Below are 27,053 nucleotides of genomic sequence, written 5' to 3' on the forward strand. Positions count from 1 at the left end.
TTCACACCATAAATCAGCCAATTCACACAAACACGAATAGATTTTTTTTTAAAATGTTTTTGTTTGCTGCAACTCCTATTAGAACAATGGGTGATGATGATAACGAATTATTTAGAACACTAGCCAAACCAAGTTGCATCAAATGGTCTATTTACAGCATTTATGATTATCTTTGAGAAACATAGATTTTTTTAGGTCCCATTTTTTTATGCAAGAATAGATTGCCTTTGTATTCCCAAAGAGCCTTCTTCAATCCTTGCCTGCTTAAACAATGGATTCACCTTTCAGCTGAAACTATTTCTTATACTAAGTTATCTTGAAGCTAGAAAAAGGATTAGATAACTAGATGTTGGAAAGAAAGATACAATAAATCGCTGACGCAAATACATTATTTACTAATTAGTTTTACCATTTTTGCTGAAAGCAACACCAGTTGTGCCTAAGGTGGTCGGATCTTCTAATGATCCTGAATTAGGAGGTAAGACCGGTATCTTCCCTACCTGTAGAGAGAGAGGGAACGGAGAATAAGTCTGAGTTTTAAGACCTTAATAACCATTAAAGATATCAAGATGAATTTCAAACCCTCAAAAATCTAACAACTCACAGTATTCATCAGTCCAGGAATCTCTTTTGAAACAAGTGCAAGATACTTCTCCATTGCCTCCTCTTGACTCATGTTTCCAAGTTTTTGCCAGGCATTCCTATCCCAAAGGGTAAGCATTGTTTGTCACTTACACATAGCAGTTATTGAACATGCTATAAAAGCTACATAATTGCTGATTCTTTCCTAACCAGATGATTAGGTACCATTTAAAGCTTTGTCCCTCCTAGTTTTCTAGTGTATGGACTCTCCTTCTATATCAGGAATATGAGCTATAATAACTATTAAAACATGGGATACGTATGGTACCATTTAGCACGAGCAGAGACCATGATGGCCATAGGCTGCGTCTCTCGGCATGACCCTTCAGTGGCGATCTTGTACAAACCGTACAACTCCATCTTAACCTCGTCACCAACTTCTTCTGCTTTCCCGGATACTTCCAAAAGACTTGAAGTAGCCGCAAAGGCTTTCTCCAGTTCACTCCTCTCAATTCCCTCCCAATCATCATCATCTTCTACAATGCTCAACTCCTCTTTCTCTTCATTCTGTTCTCCTTCTTCAGTATTCAACTCCATCTTGTGCTCAGTCTCCTCCACCGTATTACTTTCTTCAACACTAACCTCCACAGATTCTGTGACTACGACTTCTTCACTTATTACGTCTTCTTCACTTCTCACCTCTTCTCCACCAATCATTATCTCCTCTGCTCTCACGTTTTCCAACGAGACAGAAGCAGTGGACTCAGCTCCCACCGTCCGAAGAATAAGCTCTTCCGCCGAGTCTCTCTGTTTATCTTCTCCACAAACCATCATCTCCTCTGCTATCACATTTTCCGGCGAGCCAGCCGCCGATGACTCATCAGATGTAACCACCCAGTCTTCCCCTTTAGTCCCTTCCTTGACCTCATCAACAACTCGATCAGCTTCGCTTCCAAACCGATCAACACGCTCCACATTCTCATCAACAACAACAGCTCCGAGTCTCCTCTCGCTCTGCACCACCGGAGCATCCACTTTCAAACCAGAACAAAGCTCCTCCTCCACGGCAACAACGCCGATCTCGGTTTCCTCCGCCTGATCGTTTACTACTCCACCGCTGTTCCCAACCATAGACACAGACACGAGCTTGGCCACGAGGAAAGAAAACAGAACAGCCACAACCGCCGTGAGAAGCATCTCCAGGAAAAACTCCATGATCGGATGACTCAAAAGAGTAAAGCAGAGATACTTAGGATCTAATGAAGGAAGAAAGGAATAAATGAAAGAGAAGAAGAAAGCATATTCGTGGTAGACTCTTCGGCTTTTTAATTGCGACACAGCGGGTCCGACAGGAACAGGACTTCTCAACACCTAACTGCTGTCGATGCTGACCTGGCTGTTACGGTTAACGCTTATCCCCTTCGCCCAAGTGGCTCCAGGCTCCTTATGCATGGCGCCGCTTTTTCTTTGGGCTCTATAAAACACTCAATGGGCCTCTACATAAGCCCATTACTCGATATAGGCAAACAAACCTTTGTTTTAGACCTCACTCTTATCTAGATGACCCAAAGAGTCATCACTCTCTTTTTTTGAGCAACTAAAGTCATCACACTCTTATTTTTGTTCTTGTCTTGTTTATTTTTCTAGAAGAAGAATATGTAAGAGGTGTGGATTTCACCTTGCCCCAATCCGATACAGAATCTGATAAATTGTACGATCCACGAGTCGAAAAGTTAGAAATTGCAGAAGCGTTATAATTTGAACGAAAAATAATTATTAATAAAAAAAGATAGAATCTGATAAATTATATGATCCACGAGTCGAAAAGATAAAAATTACGAAAGCGTTATAATCTGAACGGAAAAGAATAAAAAAAATTAAAAGATAGAATCTGAAAATTACACAATCCACGAGTCAAAAAGATAGAAATCCCGGAAGCGTTATAATCTGAACGGAAAAAAAAAAGACAATTTAGATAGAATCTTAAAATTACACAATACACGAGTCGAAAAATAAAAGTTGCAGAAGCGTTATAGTTTGAACGGAAAAGTAATTATGAAAGTAGAAACAAAACTCAAAACATAAATGATCTAGAATTACTACACATAGATAAAATTCTTGTATCTAACCACTTAGGAAAAAAAGTATTTCGATTTTAAGTTTAGTCATTTTCTAGATGTTTTAAGTATTTCAAATGAATGAAGAACCCTGATTAACTATCTTAATTTCCATTTCTAATTTGATATTTTGATATCTTAGTCCAAATTAGATAGTAGTGATAATTTATAATCTATTATTGGGTGAAAAAATAATTAGAAAAGCATCTATTTCACTATCTCTATTAACTGGTCTGACCGAATAATCACCATAATAATATGATAAGAAAAACAAGTTAAGAAAAAAGTAAGTAAACTGGTTTATAATATACGAATAGTATATTTCATTTTTAAAATTTGCATCGAATATCTAGATTTTTTGAATAAAAATTTAAACTGAAACGAATATATTTTATTTTGAGCTCCACTGGTTCCAATCCCATTATGAAAATCATTGACGTTGAGAGTGTCAAAACGCTTGACAAAATGAAGACACGTGTAGCCCTATAATTGGTAGTCTATTTGACTGATGCACTGTCTTCAATCCCTTTAAAGAGAGAGAGAACCACATTTGAGTTGAGTTGACTCGCCCTTTCATTTCTTCTCTCTTTGGTCTCTCGGTGCTCTTCTTCATCATCATCATTATATTCCTTCTTTCTTTAAACAACTCCAAATAGAGAAGAAAAGAATATTAGTTTTGACTTTTGCGAAACTAGAGTGGTGTGAGATATGACGGTGGAGCTAATCATGAGCAGCAGCAGCTACGGTGGCGGTAAAGTCAAACGAGAAGAAGACGGTGGCTTTCCTGCGGAAAAGGGAGACACCGCCTTGAAAGAAGCTGCTTCTGCTGGGATTCACGGCGTTCAAGAGTTTCTTAAACTGATCGGTCAAAGTCAACCAACTGAGGAGAAACAAACAGAGATAACGGCGGTGACTGACGTCGCCGTTAACAGTTTCAAGAAGGTGATTTCTCTTCTCGGTAGATCTAGAACCGGACACGCAAGGTTCAGACGAGGTCCCGTGACGACGACGAAACCAGAAGAAGTAGTTGTGAAGACGGAGGAGAAGCCAAGAACAACAACAACAACAACAACAACCACCGTCGTGTTGAACAGAGAGAAAACAGAGAAGCACGGTGGATCTGCGTTTAGAGTTTACTGTCCGACTCCGATTCATCGCCGTCCTCCTCTGTCACATGCCCACCACACTCAGACAAAGTACGGTTCGTCTTCTTCGGCTCCGTTACTCCCTAACGGAAAACCACATCAAGAACCACCTTCTTCAACTATACACTTCGCGCCGTCCCCACCGGTCTCTGCGGCGAACTCGTTCATGTCTTCTCATAGATGTGAAACCGAGAGTAACCAGATGTCGTCAGGGTTCGAGTTCACTAACCCATCGTCTCAGTTCTCGGGTTCGAGGGGCAAGCCTCCGTTATCATCTGCTTCGTTGAAGAGAAAGTGTAGTTCAACCCCCTCAGGGCGTTGCCATTGTACCAAGAAAAGGTTTACTTAAATCCCAAACTAATCGTTTATTTATTCAGATCTAAATCTATCTAGAGATTATTTAAACATTAATTATGTTTATTAATGGTAATAACATTTGTTCTGTTTTGATTAATGGTAATTAAAAATGAACAGGAAATCTAAAGTGAAAAGAGTGATTAGAGTTCCTGCAGTAAGCAGCAAGATGGCTGATATTCCATCAGATGAGTTTTCATGGAGAAAATATGGTCAAAAACCCATCAAAGGCTCTCCTCACCCTCGGTTAGTTTTTACATTTTGTTTTTTGAATTGTATGAAATTTAATTTTTATAAGTGTTTAAAACTGTTGTTTAGACGGGTATATAGGCGTTAAACTCGATAAAGAAGATAGTAGTAAAGTAACTAGTAAAATCTTCAAAAACGTGATTTACCTTCCAAGCCTCATAAAATTTGTTATACGATAATAATAAGTAATATAAAATTAATTATTTACAAATTTTAATAATTAACATACTGTATTATATATAAACAAATATATATTTATAAATTATGAAATTTAGTATCTTAAACTATATATATTTTAATAAAGTGTTGTAATTTATAAATACCATTTAAATTTCTGATTACATGTTTGAAGCTGCAGATGTTGGGTTTCAGACTTTTTATAATCACCAAAGAAATAAAAAAGAAACAATCCTTGGGCAGCTTGTGTATTGTCAAATATTACCTGATAATAAAACTAATACTATTTGTATTTTTTTTCTATATTGGTTGTACCAAACGTGTCGTCTAGTACTAGTGGATTCACGCTCTTTTTGACTTGTTGTTTGTTTTCGACATTTTTTTAAAAACGTATAAAGATACAAAACCGAGTTGACTCATGTTAATATGTTTAAACTAAACTCGATCTGGACTCGGTTTTATTCAGGGGCTATTACAAGTGCAGCAGCATGAGAGGTTGTCCGGCGCGTAAGCACGTGGAGCGTGCACCCGATGACGCGATGATGCTTATCGTGACGTACGAAGGAGACCACAACCATGCAATGGTGCTCCAGACGCCTCATGAAAAAACTCTTTAAACTCGGTCGTTGCCGGCGTGGAATCTGAACCGTTAGATCTGAGTTTGAAGTGAACCCAACTGTTGTTGTGTCTGTCTGTGCACAATCTAGATTAGTCAACGACAGAGTGGGCCCTAAACTGTACTTTTTATATTCTTGCTTTATGCTTTTATTTTGCTTTTTAATATGGAGAAAATAGAGGGCAAAGATAGAGACGAGAGAAGAACGTTGTGGATCTCGACTCTTGATGGAACTTGAATCATGTGAAAGTCCTTTTCCGTTTATTAAATATTTGAAGGATAATATCTATATATAATTTTCAAATTTGATTTTCTTTTACTTTGTTAATCTACAGAAAGTACAATTGTAGATTTAAAACAACATTATTTGAGGGGTTAGTCAAAAGATGGGTTCAAGTGAGTGTCAAACAGATAGACACATTTTTGTGATGAGAGCTCTAAAAGTAGCGTATAGCAGAACGATCTAGTGGAAATGTTATAACGAGTTAAGGGATAACATAGAGAATGATGTGTGCTGATCTTATTGGACTTGGGGGTTTTCACATTCATTGACTTCATCGACTTGGACATTAAAAGCCTCAGGAGTCGTGGGTTGTATCTCCAACCTGCGAGTCTGGCTTGTTGAGTCGCCTTTACTTCTTGTATCTTCTAACCATACTTCCAGTGTCGATTGTACTACATCGTCGAATATCCCCTTCTTGAATTTGCTACCCATCTTTAAATAAATAAAAACAATAGATTCAAGATTTGTAAATTGGTTTATGTATATATAGCTGCGACGCATGTGGTTATAAATTTATAATGCATGCACTTATGACTTACCTGTGTAACAAGAGCGTATAGTGGTAATGTGCTGTAACTGCAAAGCACTTGAACTAACACACTGTACGAACAAAGAGTCAGTTACATCAAACCAAAAGATGAAACCCTTAATTGGTTTGGACTTAAAAAGTACGTATTATTATTACCCCATGACGAGCCGTGGAATAAGGAAGCCTAGTCTCTCCATGATACACGAATGTATTCCGTATGTGAACTAATAATAGTACAATGGAGAAATCATAAACAAAGATTGCGATTGTTTTCAAACAAAGTAGCAAAAGAAAAGTGAAGTACCAAAATCCAGAAGAAGAAAGCGATCTCAAATGAATTCTGAAAGAGAATGAAGTGGATGATTTGGAGAACAATCTCTGGCTTATGGAACCAAAAGAGTTCATCAGAAGGTTTGATGACTGCTTCTTCTGCACGGTTTCGCTTCTCACAAACATCCACAGCTAAGGTACTTATTATATTCTCCAGTTTGGCACCCACCATTAGTAAGAGCTTTATTTTTGTGTGTTTCAAAACACTTTTAAGTAAGCATCAAAAAGGATAAAATGGCGCAATTAAACTGGTTATTTGCCAATCAAGTGAAACTTACGATCAAAGGCAAGAAAGACAACCAGAAGTAAGTATTCCATCCTCCTACATTCAGCAGCAGAAAGACCACGACAAATAGCCATAGATACCAGCTTTACATTATATGATCACATCAACATAAAAAATTGTTAGACAAAACTGATGAATGAAGCCATTAGGTAGCTAATTGATTCTTTTTACCTTATGCTCACAACTTTTTTGAAGTCTATCTCCAGTGTTCTTAGCATGTACTTGTGAAAATTAAATGATGGGTTTGTGGGGCAATGTGTCTGCAAAGATTTATTGATTACATAAAAGACTTGGTAAAACTGAAATAACATGATGAAAAAAAAAATAGAGTAAAGTGATACCATACCATGATGAACCCTTGTCGTAGAGCTATATATTCTGATTTGGTGACAGAACCATAAAACTGTTTGAAGAATGATCTCTGCACAAACAGACCACGTTGGCTAACCACATCAGAAATAAAATCTTAATTGGTGGAAAACATGTTTTATGTGTGACAGTTTTATCCATATATTGGTGGAAAAATATGTTTTATGTGTGACAATTCTGTTTTGGCATTATTATACATATATAACTCACAAGCCAGCTGATGACAACAGATCTTCTCCAGAATCCTCCAGCATGCATCGCAAAGAACTCGTGATTTGCGTTGAATAACTCGTGAAGGGCATGAGCATGAGGATGAGCCTGAGCATGACCACGCTTTGCTGCTTCTGCAACATTTTAATACCTATTTACTTGGTGTTTAAAACACACGCAAAACAAATCACATCAATTGTTGAATCTCACCTTTTTGAGAAGGATGTTTCTTGAACCTATCCTCCCAATGCTTCCATTGTTGTATCTACATGTCATTTCAAATCAAATAACGTAATCAGAGCAAAGTAAAGACAACTTCTAAATAGAAAGTTCCAAGGTTCTTTACTTAAAAAAAAAAAAATTGTAACATGAAAGTTCCAAGGTTCTTTTTGCTGTTTTTGCTATAAAAGTAAGTTACATTACCCTGGCTCCTCCAAGAACCATGGTTGAGGCACAAAAGATGACGTGGAAAACCGCTAGCACGAAGATGAAGATATGGAGTTGATGCAATGCTTCCACAGATACTAACGGAACCTGCCCCTGAAAATCATAGAAACAAGAGATGGTTAACAGAAAAGGATCCAATGAGATAGGAGTTTTAAGAGAAACGAGCCTTGGCAGCACAATGGTCTGGACTTGCTCCTGTGGAAAGTAGATGTCGTGCGCTGAAACTAAGCGTATGAGATGATTCTGGAGCATGATGCTTCTCCAATGGCTTCTTACACGGGAACATATTGCTAACAAGAGCTCGCGGGACGCAGATATGCCTTATGGCGGCCTGAGACACCGTTAACATTAAAGAGATAAACCCCAGGAGCATCAGCTCTGCACGAAGACATCAAATTTGGTCAGATCAAGTTTGATAACGCAGAGGAAAACTGAAGGAAGAAGCTAACCTTCTTTAAGTTTCTGCAAGGCCTCGAACAAGGCATCTTGTCGCCTACGCTTCAGACACTGGGACCGAGACAATGGAAAGTTATTAGAAAAAGAGAGCATGTTAGAAGGTAGACAGTGGATGTATATACCTTTCCAAGATGATGAAGACCACGTTCAGCAAGAAGTGATAAGAGAACGATGATGAAACAGATAAACGCTACGACCCACGTGGGAGTATATTCAAGCGACCTCTCTTCTGCCATTTTCTGCACCTCAAGATGGAGATAAACTCTTATTGTTTATTATTTAAAGCAGAGAATAAGAAACAGAAGAAGTTGAGGGCAAAGAATAGAGAGATGGAGCAATTTGAAGGTTACCTTTAACCAGTAAAAAGCACAAAACCTTTCTTCTATTTCAAGCAATCACGGATTTGGAAATAAAGAAACCGAAACCTAACCGAGAACCAAATAGGTATCCAAATACCCAAAATTTTAATTATTTACCTGAAAAATAGTTATACTTAGTTTTAAATTAACTTATATCTATAATATAATTTTAAACTGATTTATTTTCAAGAAACAAAATGTATTACCTGAATATTTTTCGGGTTTTCCAGTTCTAGGGTTTTATGCACATTGTGCTTGATTCATGTGTATGATCTCGTATTCATCTAGAATCTTGTTGGGTTTCTCTTTTGGTCGATTGAACAAATGGGTAAATCGATTTGAACAAAACGTTTGAAACTTTATAGTGCTGTAAGAAGTTTTTGAAAGAACAAACCTTGTGCTTATTGCTTAAGTAACCCCAAAAATGTGGTTGATACTCCCAAGCTGTTAATCTTGATTAAGAAATAGTTTGTTGTTGCTTATGAGAAGGTGAATAATCTAGTTGCAGGTTTAAGTTGTTTCGTTATGCCGAAAGATATCTCATGAAAGGTTTAAAGGATCGCCTTTGTAATGCGAGTTGGGCCGTGCTTTGAAGCCAAGTGAGAAACAAGTTAAAGAATGGGAAAAGCAGAAACAAGTTAAAGAATGGGAAGAAGCTCGATGTCCTGTCTGTATGGAACATCTCAAATTCTCAATCCTACTCCATTTTGAAGTGAAAAAAAATGTAAAAGAGTAAAAGATAAAATAATCTCTATTTATGGAAAAGTAACTTCATTTTAATTTACTCTTTTATGTAACAGAAAATAAAGTGAGGTTGGAGAAGATTTGACTGCAAATTATATTTTATAGTGAAAATCTGAAACCATGCGACTGTAATGGACCCCTGTTTCAAAGAAAGGAAAATAATTTCAGTTGAAAATTTTAAAAAAAACTCTAGTAATTAAATAACAGGGAAATGAGACTAACTAACAGGGAAGGGTATATGCAAAATCGACTCCAGAGGAAGAGAGCGCTAGAAGGTGGTGAACAGGGGTTTGTTTTTGGTCGGCAAAGGCAGTGATGGAGACAGGACCAGATGTCCAGAGCAGTGGAGCATTCGGGGACAAGGAGGAGAGGTCACTATGTTGAACAGAAGAAGATATAGAATAGAGAGTAATAGTTTTTGTTTCTATCTTCTTGACTACAGTTTTTAGCACTGAGATTCTTTTAACATGTAAATTGAGTTAATAGTTAAATTATAAACTTGGCCTTGTTTGAAAGATAAACATGAGAAATACCGACAAAAACTAAGCAAAAAAACAACTTGAAGATGTTAATAACAATTTAACCGAATAACCATGACAAAGCCAATACTAACGAAAATTCAACATGCGCATTGGGCAGATATAGCCTAGTAAATAAAGTTAAAGAAGAAAGATAAAATCCAAGTACCCACAATGTATCTAAAAATATCTTCAACACAATAGGGGTGATTGGTTGGACTTTATCTCCTTACTTTAGCTTTATTCATTTTCAAATCACTAAATTTTACCAACCATGTTGTAGCTTTACTTTTAAAAATTAAAGTCTACATCAAGTTTTTATTTAGTTTTACCAATCATGCTTTAGCTTTATTTTTAAAGCTACAGCAAAAAAAAAAAAGTAAAACTTTTTCTTATGTATTTTAGACAAAAATCCTACATCTTCTTTTTATAGACTGTAGAATCTGTAAATGAAAAAAAAATCTATAATATTAAATAAATTATATAATCATAATAAAACTTTTATAAATATTTTAATTTTGAATTTGAGTGTTTTTAAATTATTAAGATATTTAAATAATATAAATATTATTTACATACTTTTAAATTACAATAAATTTTGATAATTTATTTAAAAAATATTAATATAAATGATTTTAATTGATAAAAAATAATAATTTTATATATACAATACATATTTCACATATTTTATTTTAAAATATATATAGCCTACAGCTTACAGCTTACAACTACAATAAATTTAACTACATCAAAAATCTCTGCAGAAAAAATTCACAGTAACAATTTTACAGGTACAACCGATTTATCTACAGCTAAACATCTACAGCTAAATTTTTAAAGGCACAGTCGAACCAATCATCAAGAATGATTGTTACAGAATAAAATAAGCACTAAATATTAAATGATTTATTTCCAAACTTGATAAATCTTTTCAAAGATAAAAAAGCAAGGAATTTTTTTTTTGGAAGTGTAATTATAAAAAAAGAAGAAAATCAAACAAAAAATAAATAACATACAACTAAACAAAAGTAATAACATATCAAATTAACAAAATTTCTACTTTGGTTAAAATATCAACATTTTTTTTGTCAATCACTTTTATATTGATATTAAAAACAGTTTTTACAAGAAGAGAATTAAAGTACATCTTTAAGATAACCATTTTTATAATATAAGAGTAGTTGAGTTTCTAGCTGAAAATGCTAACTTCTCTGCTGTTTGATTTTTTTTTTCTGGTAAAATCTGCTTTGATTTTTTTTTTCTGGTAAAATCTGCTATGTGATTATCCAATCTTCGTATATGCTTAAAGTTGTACTGGTTCCTTCAGTTTAATTTTTTGTTATTGTTCACGTGCGTTTGGATTATCGTTAAGTGCGTTTGGATTGAAACAGTTCGGAGAATGCTCTTGCATTGTACATATAAAAGATATAAGAATATCCACAGGAATTTCAAGTTTCAAAAAAGAGATGAAATTGTTGTATTTTGCCATTTGTTTTTTTATTTATTTAGCTATATATGTAAGAACTCATTACATTTATAGAAATCATCCTCACATGGAATAAATCCCGCGAGTTCCAATCCTGAATTTAACTCATTTACAACTGCCTTGTAGTTTTTGTTTCCGCTGCTGCCGCCGTCATTGGCCGCGAACACAATTTGGTAAGTAATAAATTTATCGTCATGAGGAAACGTGATAAATACGCCCTTAACAACCGTCACGAACTTCAATATATGTTTGGTGCGTCTGAAATTTTCAGAGATTGCAAATTCAGTGAGCTGTATGACGTGAGGATCCTTAACGTCCTTGATGGGAATCCACTCAGGATCCTTAACATCCATGATAGGATTCCAGCTACTTTTGACACTTGTCAACGCAAACGCGTGAAAAAAGAAAAGGACGGAAGACAAGAGAAGAAGAAAGATTGTCTTATTCATTTTGTTGTTTAGTTAATCGTTGCTTTATCAACTATGGTAGATCAAGCTGGAGAGATTTTCAGGGCTCTTGTAATAGAGGTTTTGAGATAGTGATTTCTTAAACTTGATAAGCTAGTTATATAATTTGACCCAAAAAACAGAAAAAAGGAAAGTCATTGTTTGACCAATTGTTTGACCAATTGTTTGACCAGAAGACAGATTATTATCTGATCCACAAAAAAGGAGACAAACTATTATATGACCTACAAAAAAAGAATGCAGATTATCATTTGACCCACGAAAAAGAAAGTAGATTATTATGTGACCCACAAAATAAAAGTAAGGTAAGTTATTATTTGATTAAAAAAGTGGAACAGATTATTATTTGACCCATAAAAAGGAGTCAAATTTTTATTTGACCAAAAAAGTGAAAAAGATTATTGTTTGACCCACAAAAAAGAATCAAATTATTATTTAAACAAAATAAAAATGAAATAAACAATTATTTGACTCACAAAAAAAGAGAAATTATAATTTAACCCATGAAAAAGAGAGAGACAAAATTATTAAGTTATTATTTGACTGAAAAGCAAAATATATTATTATTTGCAAAGTGATTTTTCAAAATCCAAAATAGATTTTAAAATAAAAAGATAATTCCTACATATACTATGCTGTTGTCTGAAAAATATATTTTAGTAAAAAGTTAAAAATTAAGAAAAACAGAAACACATATAACTAAAGCCTTGTTTGATAGAGCATTAGCATTAGTATTATGCTTTATATTATCCAATCAACATTTGTTAGAAAAACATTTAGAATAGCATTTAGAAAAACATTTACTAAATGCTAATGTTTTCCAAATGTTATGTGGCCAATGCTCTCATATGAAGCTTTTAGAAGAACATTTGCATTTATAATTGATAAAATTTTAAAAAATATTTAATTCAATTATTTTATTTAATAATATCTTCCAGAAAATAAAATTTCCATTTCTAAAATAAATTTACAATATTTTTTTAAATAGTGTTTTACATTTAAATTATAATTTAATTATATAAATTCAATTATATTTTAAATGTGAAATATTATTTTGAAATAGATATTTTAATTATAAAAATCATTTTTAAAATAACATTGGAAAATTGTCACAAATACCACTTTCAATGTACCACTTTTCATTAATACTTTAACCAACTTTACCATTAAAATTTTAATAGGCAAAATACAATTATACCCCTATCTAATTAAAACTACAACTATTATCTTCTTTTCCACTATCCGATAATCAATCCGACGAGATCCGGTGATTCTGACGAGTTTTCCGGTGAGCTTTGACAACGAAGACGAGTTCTCTTGCGAAATCTGACGATGCTGATGAGTTCTCTGGCGAAACACGAATGAGACGATCTCTCTCCTGATGCTGATGAGTTTCCGGTGAGATCTGACGACGCTAACGAGTTTTCCGGCGAGATCTGACGATGCCGAGAAGTTCTCCGGCAAAGCTGACAGACTCGACAAGCTCAGACGAACGAGACGATCTCTCTCCCAACGCCTAAGAAACACTAACAAAGGTAAGATGATAGTATATGGTGATTTTTGCCTCTTTCTGTAATTTTAGCTTGATTTATCAAAATCGATATGTTTCTAAGAAAGAAGACGAAGTTTTTCAAGTGAAGTTTTCAGATCTCAAATTTATAAGATCTTATAAATTGTGTCCTTTCAAATCTTACTGTTGATCTTTTAGCAATCAAAAGACACAAAGCTTAACGTAAGAGTACAATTATTGATTTGGTTGATTTATTGTCATAGTTTTCAGATTTATATAATTATTTAATTCATGAGAAGGTACTAACCTAAGAGTATAATTATTCCATGATTACTTCTTCTCTTGGTTGATTTGGTGATGTTGCAGAGAATTACAAATGTGTGTTGTCAGCTTTTGGATTTAAAGGATGTTGTGGAGAAGATGTGTGGTGATATGCATATCTAAGTATCTCACTTCCTTAAGGTAATACAATGCTACTATTTGTAGTTTGACTAGCAATGTTTTAGTATGTGTAGTATATGAGGTGGAACGTTGGTGTTTTGGTAGTGTAACGTTCTATTTATACTTTGTGAGATTTATTTTTTATGTCTTGTTTTGTGTATAATATCTACAGAAGCAGTGGAGATGAAGGATGAGTTTGTTGAGTTACGAAAGCATACTATTTTTGAATCTTATTTTTGGAAGTGAATGCTGATGCGTAGAAATAATATGTGACTGGCTTTTGTTTAGATTTTGAAAATTTACGAGGTTGGTGAGCTGTTTGAAGAGGCAAGAGAGACTCTGAAGAAGAATGTGGTTTGTGCTATCAAAGAATTACGTATTTATAACGCTTTATAAAAGTTGCAGAGTTGGCTTCTTAGTACATTCTTCTCTCTCATCTTCTTTAGACATCTCTTATACTAAAACAATTGTATCTCTCTTTTAGTAGTTGCATAGTTGAAGATATTAGTTGGACATGTAAGTGAGTTTGGTTTCAATTGTTTCTTTTATAGAAGAGTGAGATATGGAGAAGCCTTGATGTTCTCAGACTATGTTAAAGCAATATATCCCTTGTTGAAGGACGTGACTCTTTCACCAGATATGTCTTTTTGTGTTGATTGTCTTTTGGAGGGATTTTAGAAAAATTACCTTATAAGCCATTGTAAATAAATTTATAAACGCTTATAAATCACTTTGAGTTTCTTACACTCATTCTGCCTAGCATTCCTCACAAGACTTCTCAAGTTCAAACATTTATATGTTTTGTATAGACATATACAATCAACTCTTGTTTAAAAACTTCTTAATAAAAACTTATAAATCGTCGAGTTGTACTTTTAACAATAGACTTATAAATAGCTTATATGTTCTTGTAAATAGTTTAATACACCCTTTTAAATAGTTTTATAAACCTGTATAAATAGTTATATACTTTTGTAAAGAGATGATGATACGTGGCAGATTGTAAGGCACATGAGGACAGCAAGCAAGACTCCACCGCTTCAGAAATTTTACATACTTTTATAAATTATTTTATAATCCTTTATAATGGTGTATAAACTTTATAAATTACTTTTATAAACCTTTATAAATTATTTACATACTCTTATAAACCCTTATATATTATTATACAAACCATTATAAATTGTTTTATAAGGCTTTCATAAAGTTTTTATAAACCCTTATTAATAGTATACATACCTCTTATAAATTATTTATAAACTTTCATAACTTTCTTATAAACATTTATAAATGATTTATAGATCTTATAACTTGTTTTTTATGTCTTTATTAATGGTTTATATACTCTTACAAATAATTTTACATACCCTTATAAGGCTTTGTAAAGAGATGATGATACGTGACAGATTCTAAGGCACATGTGGACAGCAAGCACGGCTCCACCGCTTCAGAAATTTTACATATCCTTATAAATTGTTTTATTATAATCCTTTATAATGGTGTATAAACTTTATAAATTATTTTTATAAACCCGTATACATTATTATTCAAACCATTATAAATTATTTTATAAGGCTTTCTAAATGGTTATAGACTCTTTTAGTTGATTTATAAACCAATACAACTCTTATAATACCCCTTATAAATTGAATATAATCTTTCATAAAGTTTTTATAAACTCTTATTAATAGTATACATACCCCTTATAAATTATTTATAAACTTTCATAACTTTCTTATAAACATTTATAAATGGTTTATAGATTTTATAACTTGCTTTATATGCATTTATTAATGGTTTATAAACTCTTACAAATAATTTTACATATCCTTATAAGGATTTGTAAGGAGATGATGATACGTGGCAGATTCTGAGGTACATGTGGACAGCAATCAAGACTCCACCGCTTCAGAAATTTTAAATTCCCTTATAAATCATTTTATAATATTTTATAATGGTGTATAAACTTAATAAATTATTTTTATAAACCCGTATACATTATTTACATACCCTTATAAACCCTTATAAATTATTATACAAACCATTATAAATTGTTTTATAAGGCTTTCTAAATGGTTATAGACTCTTTTAGTGGATTTATAAACCTATACAACTCTTATAATACCTCTTATAAATTGAATATAATCTTTCATACAGTTTTTATAAACTATTATTAATAGTATACATACCCCTTATAAATTATTTATAAACTTTCATAACTTTCTTATAAACATTTATAAATGGTTTATAGATTTTATAACTTGTTTTATATGCATTTATTAATAGTTTATAAACTCATACAAATAATTTTACATATCCTTATAAGGCTTTGTAAAGAGATGATGATACATGGCAGATTCTGAGGTACATGTGGACAGCAATCAAGACTCCACCGCTTCAGAAATTTTAAATTCCCATATAAATCATTTTATAATATTTATAATGGTGTATAAACTTAATAAATTATTTTTATAAACCCATATACATTATTTACGTACCCTTATAAACCCTTATAAATTATTATACAAACCATTATTAATTGTTTTATAAGGCTTTCTAAATGGTTATAGACTCTTTTAATTGATTTATAAACCTATGGAACTCATATAATACCCTTATAAATTGAATGTATGCTTTCATAAAGTTTTTTATAAACTTTTATAAATTATTTACATTCATCAATAATCATAGATCTAACCCCATTGGTTGATATGAGAAAGTGAACCATAGATCTACCCCCATTCATCAATAATCTTATTTGCATAAGGTTCTCCTGAAAATTGAATGTTATTCTTTCTAGCTAGTTCTACAACACTTCCGCAAGGTGTGAATTCTCAATTTCACTAAATTCCTCCTTACCTAAAATACAAAAAATCATTTTCAACATAATTCATATTTGAACGTTGGATGATCAGTTTTGGCTTGTCTGGTAGCTCTGTTGAAGTATCACAATACCTCGTAGTTAACTTCAAAATTGTGCAGAATTTATAAACCTTATAAATTATTTAACAAACTTTATAAACTGTCTTATAAGCCTTTCTAGATTATCTTTTAGTTGATTGAGTTACTTAACACATCATTTTCTGCAGCTGAGGTGGAGCCTTCACTTGCGTTATATCATACTTTTTATCACTGCTAAAAGAAACAGACTCTGCAATCTAAGACACAAGAAGAAACTAAAAAATGTCAATGGTTGGTCAATAAGACTTTAGAAAAAAAAAACAAGAGACAATGATGAATTTGATGATTAACTTTGTAGATCAAAGAAAATGTGTGATGGCAGAGTTGTGGCTCTTATATAAGCTTGAACATATGCTTCTTTTATGAGTGTCGGGAATTGAACATGTCAATTACATTACTAAATAACTTCGATTTATAAAGAGTTATAAATTTTTAAAAACTCAATGTTCACTATTAGAAATCTTTCTCTTAGATCAGACTATTAATAGATAACTCTTTCTCTTAGATCAAAACAACAAAATCCGAAAAAATACTTACAGGTTGTGATTCTTGCTGAGGATTCAACATTTGAAGTTTTGAGTCTCGATCTCGATTGCTTCGTGGATCTGGACGAAGACGACGAATCTGGACGAAGACGTCGGTTCAGGACAGAGACGGTGGATTTGGAGGACAGAGACGGCGAATAGACGGCGAATCTGAACGGAGACGGCGGATCTGAACGGAAAACAGCGGATCTGAACAGAGACGATAGACGACGGACGGAGATTTACGAGAGTGAGAGAAATGAGTTGAAGACAATATTGTCTTTTACACATTAATGAATGTGGTATTTTTGAAAATGCCTTTTGATTGATGGTAAAGTTGTAAAGTGGTATCATAAAAAGTGTATAAGTAAAATTTCCCCAATAACATTTTTCAATATAAACATAATTTTTGAAATTACTAAATAAAATAAGTTAATTATATATTTTAATTTTTTTATATTAATATATATATATATGTATATGTTATATATATATGTATATTAGAAATATATTCATTTGAAATTAATATATTATATATTGTATACTAATTTTTATAATAATTTTAAATAACATGTTCATACTGCTCTATCAATCATTCAATTAAACAGTTTAGTAAAAACATACAGCTTTTACAGCATATGGTTTCTATATCATAATGTTATTCCTTTAAGCTACTGGTTTATCATCTGCTTTACCAATCAGGGCTTAAATATTCATGAAGTAAAATCTTAATTTTATATAATTTAAATTATTTAAAGTTTGATTCTTAAAAATTGTTAATTAACATGATCGTGATATGTGTCAATAAAATTTAAAACTATGACGTGTGTCAAAAATATGATACAAATCTATTTTGTTTAAGATTTAAAGAAAACTAGAAGAAAAAAAAAATTATTACGGAAAATTGTATTTTGTTTAATATTTTTCTAAATATTAATACAAATCTATTTTTTTCTTAGAATTTTAGAAAAGAAAAATTACTACTACATGAACTTTTCTAATTATATTTTGTTTAGGAATTTAGAAAAAAAAATATTATATAAAGTTGGTTTTTTAGAACTGCTAATTAACATTATCGCGGCATGTGTCAATAAATAATTTAAAATGACATGTGTCAAAATAGTATACAAATCTTTTTTTTTTAAGACTTCAAAGAGATTTAGAAAAACAAATTATTATACAAAAATTATTACGGTTCTTTTATACGATTTTAGAAAAGTAAAATAATATTTTTGTAAAATAACTATTAATTATTTTTTAGAACACAGGGACGCATCTTTACTGTTAAAGAAAAGCACATGAAAATGGGTCATTAAAGCTTCATCAAATAAGTTATTAAAATCACCATTCCAATGGAATAGAGCATAAGTTTTGATTAGAATAGAAATCATCATGAAAGTAATAGAATTATCCCTTAAAAAAGATATCAATATGTCTAAGATTATCCCTTACAAAAGATAGCAATATGTCTAAGATAAGTTTAAACCAAACAGTAAAATATATCTCTAAATATTGCCTCCAAGAACATCGGTCGGATTGGTATCTCTACTAATTCCCTCAAGTGCATGCAAAACATTCTCGAGATTCTAAACATTGTTCGATTGCACCATGTTAAACCATAATTAAAATTATGAAACATTATAATTAGAAAGAGAAATTAGAAGGACAAAAACTGCGGCAAGCCTTGTGCGTAACTGAATGATCTTTTACCTCAGATTGCCGTAGCCTTTGTGCAGAGTCGAACCTGTGATTTATGGAGCATAGCACACAAATACTGAGAATAATTTTCAGTTTTGTAGATTGGCTTTTCATATGTGGAAAAATAACAATCTACAAAACTGAAAATTATTCCACAAATTTACCTAATATGCTTCTCTCAATTTTCATTACTCCTCGAATTAATGGTTGTACAAGGTAAACACATCAAAGACATAAGAGAGTTATACAAAATTGACATTTTCTCAATTTTACTATGTTTTGAATATTTTTTTAAATTAATTATGTATAATCTAAACCAAATTACTATTTCAACATAATTTTTTTCATTTTTATTGAATCAAAGCTATATATAGTTACCTAAACTGAAATGAGACCATCTTACAAATGATAAAAAGCTTCATGAATATGCTTCGTTGAGAATATATTATTTATTATGTATGATGTTGTCATCACTCTCATTTGCATCTCCATCACCAAGGTAAGTAATCAACAACACTAGTACATGAGAATCAATTCTACAGATTGCCAATCCCGACTGCCATCTATAATTTTTTGGTCATTTCAAAAAAAGTTTAAGAATGTATTATGCATTTATCTAAAGGCCATTTAACAAGTTCAAACAATTAAAGAAACTAATTTGTAGCAATATTATTGAATGATAACTCGTTTGATGAGAATAACTAGCTGACGTGAGACTCAGAAATTTTGGCAATCAAATTGTGTTTCTAGCTACTATTTGCATGATATGTGACTATAATTTCCAATGAACTGCATTTTATGTATTTATTAAAAAAAAATTGAAGTAAATTCATTTGTGTTATAGAAAATATCACAAATGATATATTTTATGTGTAAAAGTAAAACCTGCACATATGTAATTCAGTTTTGTTTCGAATTTCATAAAAATAGAAAACTGGCCTGAACCCAACAAAACCCGAACGGATCCGATCAGAAAAGTTACAGGTTCCTAAATTGGTCTAAAACATCTCAACTCCACCCGAATAACCGGATCCAACTTAAACCATAAACCGAAATGCCCAGGTCTATTGTGTACCATCCACATGATGTACCTAAAAGCATAGCAAACAGTGTTTGGTTTCTCAGACAACAACTTTATGCAATAAGCCAAATTATTATTTTTTAACCATTTAAAACTACATTATTCACTTGTGTCTTAATCAGGCAAAACTAGATAACTTATTACACCCAAAAGGTTTTTAGTTTTATTTTTAAGGTGTCCATGGAGCTGGAGGAGGCGGCGTGGCAGGTGTTAAAGGAGGCACAGCAGAGAACATAGTGTTCTTGTCAATAGCTCCAAACGTTCTTTCTCCTGACAAAGCCACCAGTGCTGCGACCAGACCAGCATTGCCTGCAAGAGTCGGTTCAGTGTAGTTGTAGTTAGTACGAAGGTCGTGGAACCCGTCATGCTTGTCAGGTCCAGCAACCATTGCACCTACGATGGTGTTTGGGTTATTCTTTTTAGTGTCTCTCCATTTCCATCCTCCTTTGCAGCTTTCTTTCTTCACACTTTTCGGTATTGAAGCTCCTCTATGATGCACGTGTTTCGGGTACCGTTGTCCAAAACCTACAACATAACTCATCTTCCGAGGGTTTTTACCGAGTATGTAATCAATCTGCCAAGAAAAAAAACACACAAAAGAGTATGATCAGATAAAGTCATTTAGTTGCTTCATTTATACTATAGAGGAAGCATATTATATACCTGTGATCTTGCAAAGTCCCGTAGGACATCAGTAGAATAGAATTTCGGACCACAGTACCATCCAGGAGTGTCAGCAGCATCTAGATAGTCACTAAATAGCGCAGCTAAGAAAGCCGCATTTGCAGCATATTGAAGAGGTTGTGGATCTCCATGATTCAACTTGATCAAACCTCCTGTATAGATATAATATCAACGTTTTAGCTCTTCACAACAGGTCCACAAAAATTAAAAAGTGTAGACAGTTAACTCACCCTTGGTTCTTTTAAACTTTTTGTAGTAAGGTAAGTATGAGCACATAATCACTCCTGTTTGATTATGAAAGGTTCTCAAGATGTCTTCATATGGATATCCAGGGCCTAGAAACAGCCTTAACCGTGTCAAGAGCAACTGTATTGATCAGAAAGCAAGCAAGCAAGCATATTAGGTTGTTTTAAGAGTCGGCTTAAAATAACATTATTAGAGAACTAACCTGAGCTCCGGGAAGCTTGTTGTCCCAGCTAGGGACACCATAGTAAGGACCATCCCAGAAGGCACCAGCATGCCTCGCCATATCATCGTTGGTAACTTGATCAAGATACGTTATATTTCCAGTGGCGTAGTACAACCAAGCACCCCCCCACAAAAGCTCGTCCCAAAACAGGCTGGACTTATAAAACTCGCTAGACTCGTCATAAGGTTTACTGTAACTTTTTTTATTAAAATTTGCAAAGTTATAAAGCGTCTTAGCACCGTGAACAAGCTTCTTAGAGTAATCTCTGTCGTCCTTGAATACGATGGATGCAGAGGCCAAAGCAGCTGCCATCTCTGCAGCAAGATCCGAGCAGCCAGAGTAACACGTATGCACAGGCCTTTTATAATCAATGTCCTCTGGACGCATCCAGCAGTAATGGTCATTATGGACCACACTTCCTCCACGGGTATCCCCAAATCCAACCTGTGAAAATATACAAACGTTTCATAACTGTTTAGTATCCAAGTTACCTTCAAAACATATATATCTTTTTACCTGTGACACCATCCTGTCAACTGTATCAGCACTACTGTTGAAGGTCTTGAGAAAATAATCAGTTCCCCATTTGATGATTTCTTTAACATGGTCAAGCTCCCCTGCAGCTTCGTATTTAGCACTGTATTCAATCACACTCCAGCTCAGCATGGTCATCGCATATGACATTGGGAAGCTGAACTTGATTGTATCTCCAGCATCGTAGTAGCCTCCAACCACATCTCTGGGAGGGTATTCTCCTTCATCGACATCTTTCATACAGGAGTTGCCTCTCCATGACACGTTATTCTTCTTAGGAAGTTTCCCAGCTGCAAGGAACATAATAAGTAACCAGACTTGAGACATGACATAACATAGATACATATATAGGACCGGTCCGGGGCATAGACAAAAGGAACCGACATATCATGATTTTAAGCGATATGTTTAGTTGTATATAAGACACTATAAACAAAATTACATGAATAACAAGAGCACAAGTGAGTATAAGGCATGAAGAAAAAATTGAATTGTCAGGCACTTAATATATCACTTCTAGTTTATATATGTAAGAACAGAATGATAACAAGTTTCGAGCTTACATTTCTGAGCGTTAAAGAACAAGAGTGTTTTGTTGAGAGCGAGAGTGTAGTTGTCTTGTTGAGGCTTCTCATGTTTGTGGTGTGGCACGTGTCTAACGATCATGGTTATGGATCCAGCGAGAAAGGTGGTAACAAGAAGGGTTCCAAGAGTCCATAGAAAGATCTTGCGGCTGACTTGCATACATCCGATATCGACGTACTTCTTCTTCTTCCTCACTGGTGGTCCGAGTAGCCAGCTCCTCTGCGTTGCGTCTAGTGGTCGACGAAGAGTCGAACGGTCGAGTTCTTGGAGATTACGGCTGCGATCGTCGTCGGTGATTGAGTCAGCCGCATTGATCTCTAAAGGACCACCCCATGGGTCTCGTCCGTACATTGTGGTGGAGGCTTCTCTCCGTGCGCACGATCAGATCTACAACAAGACTGGTAAGGCAATAAGCATCTGGGCTAGAGAAGATCTTTAGACTTAGTGCGCAAAGTTAGTATTTATATATGTATACACACGCTAGGCCTCTAATATACATGTTGATGTACGTTGTTGTAATAATATTCATATGTAGTCATATGTACGATTGAACCCTCTTTAAAAAGTCATTAATTTAAATTATCATTTATTTTTCTGCACCAACGGCAACTCATTAAATTAAATCATATTGTTGACTACTCTTAAACCACCGGACTGTAATTGAATAGTCAACCATCCTTAGCTAAAATCTAACCAAACCGGTTCACTCTTCCAGTGCAAATGATTGACCATATTTAAATGTGATATCAAACCGGTTTCTATTCTTTCTTATTAATACATTGGTAATGACTTTTTGGTTCCTCTACTAGATTTACATACAGAGATATAAACCATGCATTATAAAACTATAATCTGTACATATGATAGATTACATATCTCCAATATCATTTACGACATGGTTACTTCCACTTATACACATGAAAATGGCAAACCATTTAACATGTTTATATTTTGATTATTTGTTGATAATCAAGAAACATCCCTCCTCAAAATATGCATTGTATCACATTGTAAATATTTCATGTCTAATATGAGAAACTGAAGAAAACCAAACCAGTTATATGAATAAACCAAATAAGTTAAATATAATATATAATAAATTAAAAATCGGCCACTTGAAAGAAAATTCTAAAAACATAACAATATATATATATATATATATGTCCACAATATCACATATGTTAACAATGCCATACTAGCTACCTAACAATCACGCAAATAAAACAATAATAACAACAATCTAATAAAAACAATCACGCAACTTCCGTAAACACATATAACTAAAAAAAGGAGATTCCATAGTTACTTTTAGCAACCAAATTTTAAAGAGATCACTATCTTAACCTACCATAAAATCCTTATTGTGTATATATATTTTTAATTAAACAAAACGTCCAAATACACGAAATCAATTAAGATTTGATTGGAGATGAAAATAATATTCAATTTTATTAAACTTTACATATATTAATTTTTCTAATATTCAAACACCATCCACCAAAATAAGTATATAATAAAAAGCTACAAATACAAGTGACTGTTTGAAATACAAATGACGGTTTAAAATAATTCATTTGAATTGGATAACAAACAAGTAAACTATAACATTATTTTTTTTGAGTATGTAAATACACATTTGAAAATATTTCAATATTATAGTATATATATCACGAATGATGTAAAAACGAAATATTTACGTAATGAAAATAAATACTTGTTTAAAAATTTAAAATAAACTTATTTAAAAATTATCATAGCATATTTATTTCAGTCATATTGAAAATGTTGTGACTTATCTATTAACTAGGTAAAGACATGTGCAAGAGCGCAGAATGAGAACGTTGAAATTTTTTTTAAAATTTACTATAATTTTCATTCATAATTTCATTGGACATTATATATACAATCTACAATATGTTATGTTTAGTTAAACATATAGTATATGAAGACTATGAATTAATCACTAATCATTGAGTCAGATTCCCTTAACTCTAACTAAATTGAACCAAGATGCATACTTTCTAAATCTCTCCACATCATACTTTCTAAGTTCAGCAGACTCAAAGATGAAGGGGCAATTTGTAAAAGTCACGAAAACTCTGCTTGAGTCGTGTGTACATGAACCATACTATTGTTTTACTTTGCAAATATATCATTAATTGGTTTAAACATCATAATTTATTAATTTAGTAAAATAGTAAGATGTTAAAATTTTAAAAATTTATGAAACTTAATTCGCTGACTGCTACCTCCAAACCTGTTGTGGACCGTTAATTTCCTGAGGTTCCAATAGAGATAGTAAGTTTAGAAAATGTCCCCACACAATGTTAGTCAAATAGAGCTCTTAAGGCTTGAGTTTATACTGTCCAGAATTACTAAATACTGAAAACTAACAAATTAAACGTGATTATGGGGAATGGTAGTAATCTTAAGTTTTTTTTTTTTTTTTTGATCTTAAGTTGATGGTAATATTTTGATCGTCACAACATGCTTGTACAATGGAATAAGTGTATTTGGTATGGATTTGCATAATTAGTTTACCTTGATATAATGTTGCTTGCTTTACATAGTATGTTTTGTTACTTTGACTGCTACTAACAAACCTGTTGTGGACCGTTCCAATAAAATAGAAAGTTTATAAAATGTATCTATTTGGTATTAGTCCAATAGAGCTCCAACGGCCTGAGTTTACACCGGCATAGTTACTTCATACAGAAAACGAATGAATTCATGTGTTTGCCATTATGGCTAATGGTAGTAAGCTTGAGCTGATGGTGGTAAGCTTGAGTTGAATTCCTCAGTTTTGTTCGTCACATGCTTGACTTTTGTTCATGACAATATGAAATAGAACGAAATGAACTCTTTAGTAGATTATGGAGGACCTTTCGGTTAGTTATAGCAATCAGGTTGTGCATGAATTGTTTTTGTATCATTTGTTCAGTGTATATGCTTCAGTTACGTTACGTTTATTTTGTAGGTGGCGATGAAGAAGTAAAAAACATCAGAAGCAAACCTATCCAATACAAAGCTTTGCTGGAGATAACCGATAAGAAACCTTTAGGATATTCACCGGTTATTGTAATATTATGGAACCGGTTAATTCTTCATCTGTTAAATGAGATTGTTTCGTAAGTGAACCGTGTAATGTCATTCCATTAAGAGAAAATGTATAATAGGGACCAGTGGCAGTAGTGGTAAATATCCTAGTAATTAAAAGTCAATTAATTTAGTTGTCTGAGGAGGACTGTGAGTGAGTGGGCCATGTTAGCAATAATGTCAAAATCATTATTAATTTACAAAATCAAGGTTAATTATTAAAAATGCTTTTTGATTAACAAGTAATGGATTAGTCTTCTTGACCCGTCCATAGCAAAAACTATTTTATATAAACTTACTAGGGTCGGCCCGCCCTACGGGCGGGATATTAGTTAATTTGATATTCACTAAATGCTTGAGTTGAAATTTGTTTTAAGATTCAAGAATTTGGTTATCTGTTATGTCTTACTTATTAGTATACGGTGGTATAGTTGTTTTTCGATTATTCTTGCTTTGGTATTGTATCAAATTAACTAATTGTCCAACTCATAATTATAGATGTACAAATGTGGATTTGTGATAAAGTTTGATGACAATACTGTTTTTTTTTAATTCTTATTCATAGTGGAGTGTGCATATGTGAGAAAGAGGCCTATAACAACTTTTATGTTTTTGTGTATGAATTTTAAATATATATTATTTTGTATAATGCATACTTGCTCTACAACATTTGCTTGTAGACTAAAAAAATTGTTTTCTATATTTTTAAAAGAGAAAATATTTAGTCTAGAATATAACATGGACATATGTATTGACTATATATAGAAGTTGGGTGTTATTTTAAAATGACATATGTATAGAGATTTTTCAACCATTACTTCACTGGCACAAAACATTTATAACTGTAAATACCTTCTTTTAAAAGCAAAACTAATAAAAGCGTGTACAACAAATGTATTTTGATATATATTATATGCATCAAGTTATAAAGGTTGGAAACATTGCAAAACTGTTTGGAGCAAAGTTTTTAACTTCGCGATCTTCATCTTGACGTCAGTTCAGTGTCGGCCCTGGTCACAAGCAGAAGAAGCATGGGCTTCCAGCTGACACGATAATAAGTATTTTCGCGGCCACATATTTATAAAAAGTGACTTTAGCCTAGTGGTTCTAAGAGAAATTACCAGTGCTAGAGGTGCTGGGTTCAATTACCCTTAACTGCATTCATTTATTTTGGCCCTAAATATGAAATGGGACACGTGTCACTCCCAGAACGCACGAATTGATGACGTGGCTTCACGGGAGAGAGGCGAACATTTCTTTATATATATAGATATTAATTTTACGAAGCATTCAAAATTATTATAGATTAAAAACGATATTATAAACAAACAAATAATGAAAAAAATTCTGAGATCATATTGTTATTTTCATAAATATTTTTGGTTTCAATTAAAATGAGAGTAATCTTCATTATTCTCTATTTCAGAGAATACAAAATTAGAAAAAAATAAATTAGAAAATATAATAATATAAATTCTCTTTATTTCTATTTCATTTTGACATAATAAAAAATATAAATTTTAAATAAATAATACTAAATATATTTCAAGAAGATTCAAGTTTAAAAAAAAAATTACACAAATTATTTCTTTCATTATAATAAATTAGTCTACCTCCGAGCTAAATCATTCAAAATATAATAAAAAATAATAAAATAATTAAATCTCAATTTTAAAAGACTATATATATAGTTTAATAATATCATATTTAATAATAATATTTTATAATTTAACAGGAAAATGATGT

General features: G+C 32.6%; 4 protein-coding genes and 1 long non-coding RNA gene across 11 annotated transcripts; 2 read left to right on the top strand and 3 right to left on the bottom strand.

The window, feature by feature from the left end:
- Window positions 1–21: 21 nt before the first annotated feature.
- LOC106440814 (acyl-CoA-binding domain-containing protein 3-like) lies at window positions 22–1,996 on the bottom strand. Of its 6 annotated transcripts, none has more exons than XM_013882569.3 (4): window positions 911–1,996; window positions 605–701; window positions 410–500; window positions 22–260 (listed from the first exon to the last, which is right to left on the bottom strand). In XM_013882569.3, the coding sequence occupies exons 1-4, from the start codon at window positions 1,795–1,797 to the stop codon at window positions 250–252; spliced, it is 1,086 nt and encodes a 361-aa protein (XP_013738023.2). In that variant the 5' UTR covers window positions 1,798–1,996; the 3' UTR covers window positions 22–249. The 6 variants fall into 6 exon arrangements, with proteins under 6 accessions (XP_013738023.2, XP_013738022.2, XP_013738024.2 ...); XM_013882568.3 differs by having other exon boundaries at window positions 22–263; XM_013882570.3 differs by having other exon boundaries at window positions 22–288.
- A 1,290-nt stretch (window positions 1,997–3,286) lies between these two features.
- Window positions 3,287–5,362, top strand: LOC106440813 (probable WRKY transcription factor 7). Its single transcript, NM_001315944.1, is given in 3 exon segments — window positions 3,287–4,183; window positions 4,319–4,444; window positions 5,091–5,362. Coding segments are annotated over 3 exon segments (1,053 nt in total). The 5' UTR covers window positions 3,287–3,407; the 3' UTR covers window positions 5,242–5,362.
- A 165-nt stretch (window positions 5,363–5,527) lies between these two features.
- Window positions 5,528–8,472, bottom strand: LOC106440812 (MLO-like protein 13). Its single transcript, XM_013882565.3, has 13 exons — window positions 8,273–8,472; window positions 8,144–8,201; window positions 7,861–8,072; window positions 7,671–7,787; window positions 7,458–7,512; window positions 7,248–7,381; window positions 7,015–7,089; window positions 6,840–6,928; window positions 6,661–6,751; window positions 6,357–6,563; window positions 6,209–6,276; window positions 6,063–6,123; window positions 5,528–5,955 (listed from the first exon to the last, which is right to left on the bottom strand). The coding sequence occupies exons 1-13, from the start codon at window positions 8,384–8,386 to the stop codon at window positions 5,761–5,763; spliced, it is 1,476 nt and encodes a 491-aa protein (XP_013738019.1). The 5' UTR covers window positions 8,387–8,472; the 3' UTR covers window positions 5,528–5,760.
- Window positions 8,473–13,017: 4,545 nt separating this feature from the next.
- LOC106440810 lies at window positions 13,018–14,295 on the top strand. Of its 2 annotated transcripts, XR_001287758.3 has the most exons (3): window positions 13,018–13,259; window positions 13,601–13,696; window positions 13,848–14,295. It is a non-coding gene; the product is annotated as an uncharacterized LOC106440810 (long non-coding RNA). The 2 variants fall into 2 exon arrangements; XR_007326343.1 differs by having other exon boundaries at window positions 13,223–13,696.
- A 5,696-nt stretch (window positions 14,296–19,991) lies between these two features.
- Window positions 19,992–22,730, bottom strand: LOC106444607 (endoglucanase 21). Its single transcript, XM_013886064.3, has 6 exons — window positions 22,190–22,730; window positions 21,609–21,916; window positions 21,072–21,536; window positions 20,854–20,989; window positions 20,603–20,775; window positions 19,992–20,513 (listed from the first exon to the last, which is right to left on the bottom strand). Exons 1-6 carry the CDS (start codon window positions 22,560–22,562, stop codon window positions 20,109–20,111), a joined length of 1,860 nt encoding a protein of 619 aa, XP_013741518.1. The 5' UTR covers window positions 22,563–22,730; the 3' UTR covers window positions 19,992–20,108.
- Window positions 22,731–27,053: the final 4,323 nt, after the last annotated feature.

The sequence above is a fragment of the Brassica napus genome, chromosome A3 (genome assembly GCF_020379485.1).
Source record: "Brassica napus cultivar Da-Ae chromosome A3, Da-Ae, whole genome shotgun sequence".
NCBI lineage: Eukaryota > Viridiplantae > Streptophyta > Magnoliopsida > Brassicales > Brassicaceae > Brassica > Brassica napus.

Bases quoted from the DNA above. Each gene is read 5' to 3' on its own strand.
- LOC106444607 (XM_013886064.3), bottom strand. From the start codon at position 22,562: ATGTACGGACGAGACCCATGGGGTGGTCCTTTAGAGATCAATGCGGCT. The intron at 21,917-22,189 runs GTAAGCTCGAAA...TGTTCCTTGCAG, and splicing joins GTTCTTTAACGCTCAGAAAT to CTGGGAAACTTCCTAAGAAG. The intron at 20,514-20,602 runs GTATATAATATG...TTTTCTTGGCAG, and splicing joins GGGACTTTGCAAGATCACAG to ATTGATTACATACTCGGTAA.
- LOC106440814 (XM_048763190.1), bottom strand. From the start codon at position 1,797: ATGGAGTTTTTCCTGGAGATGCTTCTCACGGCGGTTGTGGCTGTTCTG. The intron at 702-910 runs GTACCATACGTA...CCTTTGGGATAG, and splicing joins GTCTCTGCTCGTGCTAAATG to GAATGCCTGGCAAAAACTTG. The intron at 501-604 runs GTGAGTTGTTAG...CTCTCTCTACAG, and splicing joins TTCCTGGACTGATGAATACT to GTAGGGAAGATACCGGTCTT.
- LOC106440812 (XM_013882565.3), bottom strand. From the start codon at position 8,386: ATGGCAGAAGAGAGGTCGCTTGAATATACTCCCACGTGGGTCGTAGCG. The intron at 8,073-8,143 runs GTTAGCTTCTTC...GTCTTCGTGCAG, and splicing joins CTTGCAGAAACTTAAAGAAG to AGCTGATGCTCCTGGGGTTT. The intron at 7,090-7,247 runs GTGAGTTATATA...CTGTTTGTGCAG, and splicing joins CTGTTGTCATCAGCTGGCTT to AGATCATTCTTCAAACAGTT.